This window comes from Arachis ipaensis, chromosome B01 (assembly GCF_000816755.2).
Source record: "Arachis ipaensis cultivar K30076 chromosome B01, Araip1.1, whole genome shotgun sequence".
NCBI classification, from domain to species: domain Eukaryota; kingdom Viridiplantae; phylum Streptophyta; class Magnoliopsida; order Fabales; family Fabaceae; genus Arachis; species Arachis ipaensis.
The window spans coordinates 47,935,995-47,947,344 of NC_029785.2; the positions used below are offsets into that span (position 1 = coordinate 47,935,995).

The following is an 11,350-nucleotide window of genomic DNA, read 5'->3' on the forward strand; positions in this document are numbered from 1 at the left end:
TATAAAGCCGAGCAAATTAGATATCTAAATATATTTGAGTCGTTCCACCCCCTTTTTGAGCATACTTAGATGGCACGGGTAGTCCGCATTGCCACTAACCCTTAGTTATTATGTATTTATATATAAAAAAATATTATTTAATATTTTATAATATTATTTTATATTTTGACACATATTTATTTAAAATTACAACATTTATTATATGTAAACTTTCACTAGCGAAAATTCAGTTATAATCAAATCATCAAAAATTCTTACCTAAACATTTATCATCATCAAATGCCACCAATTTTGGCTATGGGAGTGTGTTGAATATTTGGTATTAAAGCTTTATATATGAAACAAAATAGTGATACACTTCCAAATTAGATATGCATCTAGTTATTTATTTTTTTGGAAAATGCAAACAAATATAAAATAAATGGATAGCCCTTTTGGCCATGACGCCTAGCTATATATCAAGGATAAAGGAGGACAAACTTACATAAACTAATACCCCAAATTAATTAATTACACATACTAACAATTAAGAGAAAACAAGATTATGACAATCTAAAATTACAGATGACACCCTAATCTAACAACTGATCTAAAGTTGAATAACTTGCTCGATCATATTATACGCTCATCTAGACTATATGAAGACCAGCCTCGGTATGAGATTTATAACTCCAAAGCTCTTCTTTGCAAGCCAAGATCAGAGCTGTGTACGTGGAAACTCCTTGGTACGTTAGGTCAACAAAATCATAACTTCATTCAGCAGTAATGGCCAATTGAAGTCATTTTGAACCCACATAGCAACTTTTAGGTACGACAATTGGTTGAAGTTATTTTTTCTGCAACTTCTCATTCTCCTTGTTTTATGGTAAAATCACAAGGGCTCTCTACAAAGAGCCTTATTTTTCAGTAGTTCTCTTTTCCAAAAGGCTAACTCTCCCTTCGGTTTGGTGTAAACCATACTCGCCATGCAAGAAGGTTCAAGATAAACCCGCCCAAGAAATTCGCATTCATTATTATTATCTGCAACAAAATTAGCGTGTTACTGCCAATGGTGGATAGCGCACTACCTCTAATGAGCTTATGCTTCTGCAAAAATGTTCTTTGAATTTGTAGCTGCTTTAAGTATCCAACTATATTTTATTTAGTGAAATAATTGGCAATTTTTCGTTCAAACATTTTTTTATAACTAAACAAGATATATTAACACCTAAGGATGTGCACAGAAAATAGTTTGTCTTTTAAGACCTAAGGCATGTCTCTCAAGAATTGTATTGTACATATATGTTAAGTAGGGTAAATTATTTTCATCTTCTCCAAAGTGGAATGCTAGGAAGGGGATAATATTTTTAGTGAAAAATACAAAAATAAAAATTGGTTAGTATTGACCTAAATATAAGATAAAAAATGTTGATTACCTCAAATTTTTATTTCTAAAAGCTATTGGGAAATTTTAAATAACAAAAATAATCTTATTTAGTATTTTTAAATAGACTAGAAGGAGTTTTAAAATAGCTTTATGAGTGTCAGCTGGACAAGAAGTGAAATTAAAGATTAGTGTAATAAGAATAAATTATAAAAAAGGGTAAACGTAATTTATTTTATTACGACTTATATGAAATACTATATCGACCGTGCAATGGAAAGCGGATATATTTTTAGTGACATCAATGGTTAGGTCGATGTATACATCATGCATGCATGCATGTAGAATGCATACATCATGCATGCTTAGGGAACTAACAAAAAGATTAGGAGCGTTTGTAGAAGTTACCTGAACAAAAATCAAGACGCATCCAATGGTTCCCCAGTGACTTCATTAAATTCACCAAATATATCTGGGCATCCATCCCATTTTCCTTGAGCTCTCGTTTCCCAATACCCGCCAATATATCGAAATGTTCCATTTTCACCTTCTTGGTGGAACCATTTCGGCTTCCAACCACTTTCTTGTATTTTTCGTGACTGTATGAAAAGCATGATCGTTTAAATATATGTATAAAAAGAACTTCAATAAATTATAACCATAAGTTATCGGTGGAATAAGATCTATAATTAAAATAGTTGTTTTAAGAAAAATTCATCTAAATAAACATACTTTGGACCATAGTAGTAATTTACCAGAGTTTGGATTCTCGAAAGAAGGAAAAAAGTTGGGTAAAGTGATAAAGTAGAGAATAATTATCATTGGATTAATTAGGAAAGATGCACTTGAAATGGAAGTTGTCTATGGTTTGATATTCCCTAACCACAGCAGAATGTTAAGTTCTGGACTTCTTTATATATGGTTTTGATCTGCTTTAGATTTGTATGAACGATGATGAATTTATTTATAAATTTGTGATTGTTAAATTTTTCCCAGAGTGAGTAATTCGTAATCTGGGCTGTTCTCTCTTTTCATTTGAGGTGGAGCCGCCTTGGATTTCAGCTGTGTAACAAAGGAGGATGTAGTTTCGAGAGTATTAGTGACAAGGTTCCCTGGAATTAATTCTTATTCTCTTGTGAGTGATTTTGGATAAATTAGTTGGGTAAAATGCGTGAAATACTTTAAATGGACTTTCAAAATTGAATATATGATATTTTGACTTAGTTTATTATAAACTGTTAAATTTAAAAGTCATCATATATCCAAATTTTTATTATTTTAACTTTTATTGATATTTTATGTCATGCAAATAATTTTTTGACATTTTTTTATTTGAGAAACTCTTGGAGCCAACAACTTTTAGTAGTTTTGGCCATCATTTTACGATCCAAACACTAAATTATTTTTAACAAATAAATTTTACTAAACAAGCTTATGAGTTTGAGTTTAAACCTAGTCTATCTACTTCCTGTACGATGAAATGTATAACATTGCTTGGATGGTTCAGATGTGCAGTTTCTTAGCTTTCCAGTTTCCAGTAAACTGGGTTGTTCTACAAGGAGGGTTTAATACATGTAACAAGCTAAAGTGCTAAACCATAGTATGTTTTGGCTTGAGAAAGCGTGTTAGACAATAATGAGGGTATCTTCAAATTAATTTAAAATATGTATTAAACTATGCATTCCTTTAGTTATCTAACTGTTTTTGGAATGAAATGACTGGAAAGAAAACAAGCAGAAGGAAAATGGATAGAAAATGACAATTTCCTTCAGTTTGCAATGAAAAAGAAGAAAAGTTTGTTTGTGGATCCCACACACAACTTTTCATGGCAGCTCATCGAAGAAAATGTGCCAAAGCTCTATAGCATAGTTGTTATCCGAAAACTACTTACTACCCTATGGCTATAGTCCTATACTCCTATGCCAAGAGCGCTCTAAGTTCATAATTTTTCAAGACCAGTAAAACAAAGAACTCCAATTAACGCTATGTCCTATGTGGTTGGCTTGGTGTATTTGGATTCATGGCCTTTTGTCTGGGGTGTTTTTTTATGTTCTTTTTCTGCTTTAGAAAGTGAGCATTTATTAACTATCAAACAGAAAAATAAAAACAAGGAGGCGGGAAAGGAAAAGATAGAATGCATGCTTGGTTCCTTTATACTACGACATAGAAAAGAAGTTTCATTTGAAACATAGTACCATTCTTTGCCTCTTTTCCAATCTTTGTTTCTCCATATTAGCCTTCTCGTATTCCCCATTCTCTAGATGCCGCTGATCTGGCCTCAGCCTGGAATCAGTGGGCGGGAGTTTCTCCTTTAATCCGTGATCAAATACCGGGGATCAGAAGAAGGAAAAAAATGGGCAATAACAGACATATAAAAGAAAAAAAAGCACATCACTACATCATCATCATCATCATCATCGTAATACCTTGAGTCCTGGTGTAAGCTCGTTGAGTGTGATGGCAAATGATGTCAAATTGTACCGAGTGAGATTAGTGGGTGGCATAACCCTTTTCCACAACAAGGTTGAATCTGACGAATTGAAACCTTTTGGCTTCACATTCACATCACCATTAACATAGTACATGCTGTCATCCCACTTGCCAAATAATGTGGCAACTTTTTTCCCCCTTAAATCTTCAACAAATCCATTCACCTAATTTCACATAGAATGCATGTTTATTTTAACAAGTCAGGTAGAAAGGACAAACAAGTTTCAAACCCAAAAAAAATAAATAGAAGGGGTGACAGGGTTATAGTTTTTACTTTTTACATTTGATTCTAAAGCTGATTCTGACATAAAGTAAAAATTTTCGTTTCTTATTACAAAATCATTTCTAAAGACTGATTTTGAGAGTTATAAATCTAACTATCAGAATTAGCAAATCAACGTTACCACCTCCCAAAATTTTCCCAAAAAGCGCTATTAGGAACTCAGCACACTTACCTGATGAGGATTTCGGTCCAGAATCGTCTGTTCTTTGAACTTGAGTCTGATTGAATACTGGCGATTGCCACGAATGTCCATGTTCCCATGATGATCACAATATATTTTTCCAAGGATAAGATTATAAATTGTTGTCGTCACCTATATTAACAACAACAGCATTTTTTTTAGATATAATCTACAATTTTACAAGCCAAGTCACTAGTAAGCGCGGATGATATTGCAAACAGAGTGAGCTCAAGATTTGCACCTTGCTCCAGTGAAATGTTTCACCGTCATCAAACTGAAGGGTAAGAACTCCCACCGGGTCAAGTTGAATGGACCTTCCCCAAAACTTTGAACGGATGTTGCTGTCAGCCCAAAACTTCCATCCTCTACCTTCACAGTGGCACGCAACTACAGTTGGATGGTGGCTAACCTGTTCAATACATCATTTTTTGGGGTTAAAATAATAAAAATAAATCATACATTTAAGGTTAGGTACAAATCATCTTCATATGTAGACAAAATACGCAAATACATATGTGGAATTCCATGCAAATGAATGTGCATAGTTGAGCATATTATATATCATGTTAAGGTCCTACATTGCATGAACAATCCTTTAGTTATTTTTAGGAGAAACTCTTGGGGCCAACAATTTTTAGTATTTTTGGCCATCATTTAACCAGTACAAACACTAAATTATCTTTAACAAATAAATTTTACTAATTTATGTCTGCAGACTATGAAAAATAATGTGAGTGTAAACTGTATTGATTCATGTGTATAAAACTCTGGTAAATATAGATGCAAACTATAAACTTCTTATGTACAAACGTATGTAAATATAGGTACAAATTATTACTAGCAAATAATGATAATATTTGCTGGCAATGTAGCATTGCTTTATTTTTAAAATTGAGTTAGACTCGCTTACTTTAAGGAAGTCTGTCATGAAATGAAAAATAATTTTTAAAAATACATAACATCTAATGTATTCAAAACTTAAACTATATATGTTTTTTATAAAAACTTTTTCAATAGATAATCTTGACATATGTCTTTTATACCTGAATTTTTAATTGAAAAACAATTTTTTTTTAAATTATCAAAATTTGTATTCAATGCATTGAGATTATTAAAAGTTTCAACCATTTGTCACCAAAAAAAAAAAGTTTCAACCATTTGAAACCAATTTTGATATAGAACCATTGGAAACCTTAACTTAGCAAAATCCGCTATAGTTATTAGGATACCTACAAAGGTCCAATTTGTGTTTCAGGCTTAACGGTCCCCCTCTTAATTACTTGTGTCCCACTTCTCAAGATAAACTGAATAAGTTGCTTTATGTTATTGTTTTCGAAGTTTGCAACTCAAAATTGTCGTATGAAAGTCACCATCATATTTATACGATGAGAAATGAGTTATCCAAACCATAACTCGACCAAAAGTCATTTATAGCAGCGAATTTGAATACCAAGTAAAATACCACTGCTGGCATAACTGTTAGCAGCATATATCTCGGCCAAATATCGTACTAATAACCACTAAGGCACTAACCTTCTCAGAAAAGAAGCGAAGTCCTTTGTCAGGAAAGTCAGCCTCATAAGTTTCCCCTAACAAAGGATTAAAGGGTTTACAATGACGCCCTTCAGATGAGGCATATCCAGAAACTGCAAATGCGGCAACATTCAGTGCCCTAAGGAGACTGTTTCCCTGAAAATGAAATCCAAAGGGTCCAAGGGTCAGGTTCAATAGCATTTAACTATGTTACCTTCTCGGTTAGAATTTAACTTATCTCACATTTGATTATTACTAAATGTTGCCAAAATGTGAAATTCACTATTAAGTCAAACATCAACAATTAACAAAAAAATGAAAACAGTAGTTTACTAGTTGGACTTGTAAAAATCACAAATTCACAAATCCAACAGCATAAAGCAAACTACTCAAGTGGATTCAATATAAATCTAACATAATTACCAAAAAATTGCTAACAGTATAACCATGTTAGAGGGCTAGGAGGGTGTAAAAAATATTTCATTCATTTCTATAAGTAACACTAGATTGAATTTGAAGAGAAATGGCACAACCAAGAGCATTATCTTACTGATTTTCCATATTCATAAGCTCGGTCCAGAAGGTAAGAGTACTCCAAGTCCTCGAAACACTTCTGAAGTGACGATATTGGTTCATTAAAGTACACAGGAAGACAAACTCGTGTGAGATCTTTGCCCACATTGTCTTTGATCATTGACCATAAACTTACGCCCTTCTCTTTCTCAACAGGATCTGGAAGCTTTTTCCTCCTAACTATGTGAGGGTATCTGAAACTATTGATTGCCTTCTCAATACTAATGTTTTCCATATCAATACATTCTGTGTTTGCTTCTTTAGACCCGTTCACTTGGTCCAAAGTTCCTATTGACCCACACCTAAAACCAGGTTCTGTAAAATACTCTCTAGTATCATAATATGAGATTTCATCTTCATCTGACACTTCCTCCAACTCCTGCTTCTCGATATCATCAGACGATTCAGTTGTACTGCATTCTGAAAACCCGAAGTAAATGGGAAAAATAATTGTACCAAATTGAATGTGTATATTCAAGGCTACATAAAGATTCAACTTGAACAAATTTAACCAAAAACTAACTTCCAAAATTAGGAGAGGACAAAATGGCATTTGATCCACGTAGGCAGCAATTAGTACATGTATGGTCATTACACCATCCTAAAAGGAAAAATCAGTGATCATGGCATGTTTTCTTTTTCAAAATTTTATTGATACATTGAACAAAAACATTTGCAAAACTTTTGCCCCAATAAGCCATACAATAATTGCTTAGAAATAAATGAGGTACAACTGATTGTCACTTTACAATGGTCTTTAGCAGAAGGAGAGAGAAGTATAGGCACCTAAGATGACTGAAAAAAAATTAATATAGCCGCTTTTTAATATTTCAAACAAGAAAAATAAATTTCACAGCCTGAGTATATATATTATAATGAGGAGACAAGTGACATTCAAAAGCGTACCGCTATATTTTGCGCGTCCTAGACTTGAAAATCCATTCTTTGTCAATTGGTATTCACCATCATGTATGGCAGAGGCCTCAGGTTCAATATTAGCTGCCTGAGTATGATCCAATAATAAGGCTTATCATAATAATAATAATAATAATAATAATAATAATAATAATAATAAGGAACAAAAGCTTCCAAATCTATAAGCTGAAGACATGCTCACATGCAGAGGGCAGCATAGTAAAAAGATAGAGGATGTATAAACATGAAACGGGGATAATGGGGGCGGTGGGGATGAAACAAAAGTGTGCTTCAAAACAAATAGTACCATCAAACAGAGTCACCACTGACATGACTTTTTAGAAGAAAGTTTAGAAAAAACAACAGATCAGCCAAAAATGACCGAATGCACCAAACATATCATGTGGTCTAACATAAGCAAATTGACTAAGTTCTTGTATGCATTAAAACAACTATACAACTTTAGTTTGAATAGCATCGGTACAAGTTTGTATCTTATCTCATAATATGATGCTAGAGCCACACATATTTTAATCAACTATATATCTGTGTCTTTTATAAATTAAACTGATATGCATTATGGAGTACAGAGATTATTATGCCATAATGTATCAATAAGGAAAATTCAAAAGTTTCAAACCGTAATTAACTTTTATGCATTGACTATCAGCCAATATAGAATTACAAGAAAATACAAAGCTATCCAAGTTAAGGTAGGTCATTGGCCACTATAACAACCATTAATCACGATTAGTGACTTCCAATTTTATAGATCCTTTTGTTTACACTACTAGTAAAGCAATAGAAATTAAAAGCACTGTGCAAGACCAAAAAAGCTGAGGTGGTTTATACAACTCCTAACAAGCGTGACAAGAATCTGATTACTAATAAGATTAAAAATTGGCGAAAAAAATTTAAAATATTTCTCGTCAGATTAAAATTAATTTTGCCGAGCCATAAAATGAACTGGAAACTTTATTAATCAGGTAAATTTGCAGTTTTAGAAACCATGTTTATCACTTAAGATGTAATGCAAGTTATTGTAGCATTTTGACTAACTGAATATTCAAGGTACGACTACTTGTTTAGACACTCAAATCGGCACGCGGTGCTAAGTGTTTGTTTGAATTAATTACTAACCTACATTCAGTTGCTTCCATCACCCCACATTTACACCATAATAATAATAATAATAATAATAATAATAATAAGGAAACAATTCACAAGAATACAAAAGAATTGAAATTCATTTCAAGAAAAAAAAAGACAGTATTAAATACATTAATTAAGAAATAAATTACCTCCAACTGCCTTATTGTATCAAGCAAGTTCAATCTCTCTTGGCACAGGATTTTAAGCTGCCCTTGTAACTCGTTGAACTCGGAGAGCATGATTTGCTCACAGTCCTTCACGAGGGTCTCACTGGTACCTTCTTCAAGCAACCGTTTCTTGAGCCTCTCGGTCGACACAGACACATGGTTTGGTGCGAGAGAAGATATGATGTGATCACTAATGAGTGGTCTAAGTGATGGATACAAGCCACGGGTTGACACCAAAGCCTGTATCCAAGCCACACGGTCCCTCCTCGAATCGGTTCTCAGATGGAGAGTCTTCGTTGCTGTAAATATATAGAACCTCCTATCATCTGACTTACTCTCTCTAAATGACGAGATCTGTTATAATAACAAAGATATCTTTAGTTAATTATGTTTAAGAAAATGAATGGTAAACAATATTTAAAAAAAATGATGACAATATTTAAACAAAATGATGATGGGCACGATTTGTAAACATGAATGAGTCAAACACTAATGACGTAACAAACTACGATATTATTTGTCCACAAGACAAGTTTATTAGCGTAAATTAAAACGAAACACTGTATATAAGAAGGATTATGGAGCAAGCATGCTAGCGCGATAAGTGTAATTAAGACACTATTGAGAGAGAGAGAGAGAGAGAGAGAGAGAGAGAGAGAGAGAGAGTAACGATTATAAAAAGATGGAAAATGAAATTGCCTCACTTCTGGGTGCTATGATGGGAATGAAGATACTAGTATAGTACAAAGGTTAGAATAAATGATTCCAGATGCAAGGTTGTAGTGATGATGATGATGATGACGATGATGTGAATTGTGAAGAAACAGAAACTTATTACTGTCTCCAACTTTCTTTTGCCTTTACCTTTTATCCGGAAGAAGAAAAACTAGTCCTTGAATAATAACATTGACCTCAAACAGTAGGAGCACACAATATATATAAAAGAAATATTCAATTTATTCATTTAAATATATTGAACAGGACAATACCCCACTACCATAGTGGTAAGTCCCACCTGTTTATATATATTTTCTGTTGACAAAGACAAAAGATGGCCATTCGCATATGTTTTCACTTTTTCTTTATTTTTCAATCATATATAGTATATTAAAAAAAATTGTTTTTCTTTTTCTATTAGTATTTTATATTTTTTCCCACATTTCTAAGGTTAGCTTTGAGTTACGTCGAGGCACCACAATTTACAAAGAGAGACTTGACGAAAAAACACACACAAAGTCCAACATCCCTAATTACCTTTTTCCCTCCGATTACAGCACTGTTATTACATTTGTTTTTTCTGCTCCATAATATTTAACGCGTTCAACTTCTAACTTCTAAGGCTTGCCGTTATAGAAAAAAAGTGAAATAGAACAAAAAGTCGAAAAGGATATGACCACCGTCCACACGCAAAAAAAAAAAAACATAAAACAAAATAAAAANNNNAATTAAAAAATAAAAATCTCTCTCTACCTGAATGGCAAAAGCCAAAGCAAGTTAACCCGGAGAACCTTTGAAGTTAAAGAATGAACAATTGTGTGTTTCTTCTCTACAGGCCCCCCTCTTCCTTTTTTATGGGTGTTCACTGTTTGAAGCCGAAATGGCAAGGGATAAGGTTTGGTTTTAGTGGAAAAAATGGAGAAGAGAGAAAAATTAAGGTCATAATAATGGAGAGAGGGGGTTGGGTGAGGTTGAGGGTGAGGGAGAGGGGTAAGTGAGAAGAAAGAAAATCCCATTCCAACCAATGCGGATGAAGGGAATGCAGATTGCAGAGGGTGTTGATGTGACCGCAAAGTTAATGCCGTAGGGCTAAATTCGTAGGCTATCCCTACCCTTCTCAGCCACCTGTTGATGTGACCCACTATTCATTAACAACCAGTTAAAACTGTAAAACAAACTTTGGGGGGAAATGAAAAATCACGGAATCCAGAAGAGAGAGAATGAGAAAAGCTAAACATTAACGCAAATGAAGCAAGGATTTTGCCAAAGGAAGATTGTATGAACCCGCGGGTTTCCACATTACTCCTCGGTCATCAAGGAACCCCTCCCTTAATTTTTCCTCTCTTGTGTTAATTTGACCTTTTTTAATCACTGGCAGAAGAACAATCTGAATCTGAAATCACAGTTGATAATTTTCATGGTCACAAAAGAATGAATGAAGAAATCAATGAAATCCTCTTTAGTCTTGCCACTGCCTTCGTAATTACGTATTTAGTCTTTTCTTTTCTTTCGCTTTTAAAAAATTAATATAAAAATAATAATATTAAAATTTTGAAATAAATAAAATGTTTGCCTCTACAGGAAAGTTGCAGGGAGGTAGCGCCAAAACGATGAACACGACACTGCTAAACCAAGGCCAATACCTGTCCCACACTATAACGGGCGTTTCAGATCACACTTCTAAAACCACCATTCCATTAAAACAAAAACAAAAAACAAAAAACAAAAGAAAAAAGAGTACCTCTCTCTCATTCAAAAAATTTCCATAAACACACAAAATTTTAGTTTAATAACAACAGCCAACACAAATAAGATATTAGTAAACTCCACTCATATTAATAATTCAGAGTTAGCAGTGTACGAATCATGAATGTAGTTCATATTTACTTAAATATTTTTATATTTATCTATTGATGTATTTATTTTATTTTACCTTGAGATGGACAACGCCGGAGGAAGAGGGAGGTTTGTGGCTC

The 11,350-nt window shown here is 33.4% G+C and overlaps 1 protein-coding gene and 1 long non-coding RNA gene across 8 annotated transcripts in view; one reads left to right on the top strand and one right to left on the bottom strand.

The window, feature by feature from the left end:
- LOC107630113 (oxysterol-binding protein-related protein 2A) overlaps positions 307-11,350 on the bottom strand; it is an 11,714-nt gene continuing 670 nt past the window's right edge. The window contains exons 1-12 of one of the 7 annotated variants that reach the window (XM_021121130.1): positions 11,308-11,344; positions 8,640-9,011; positions 7,330-7,426; positions 6,947-7,024; positions 6,401-6,843; positions 5,851-6,006; positions 4,559-4,726; positions 4,309-4,449; positions 3,790-4,017; positions 3,559-3,672; positions 1,772-1,962; positions 307-1,020 (exon numbers count right to left, since the gene is read on the bottom strand). In XM_021121130.1, coding sequence (XP_020976789.1) covers positions 1,783-1,962; positions 3,559-3,672; positions 3,790-4,017; positions 4,309-4,449; positions 4,559-4,726; positions 5,851-6,006; positions 6,401-6,843; positions 6,947-7,024; positions 7,330-7,426; positions 8,640-8,729 — 1,695 coding nt within the window. In that variant the 5' untranslated portion in view covers positions 8,730-9,011; positions 11,308-11,344 and the 3' untranslated portion in view covers positions 307-1,020; positions 1,772-1,782. The other 6 variants (XM_021121113.1, XM_021121115.1, XM_021121110.1 and 3 more) reach the window with 6 other exon arrangements.
- LOC110271039 lies at positions 10,762-11,134 on the top strand. The gene is made up of 2 exons (XR_002361037.1): positions 10,762-10,861; positions 10,956-11,134. It is a non-coding gene; the product is annotated as an uncharacterized LOC110271039 (long non-coding RNA).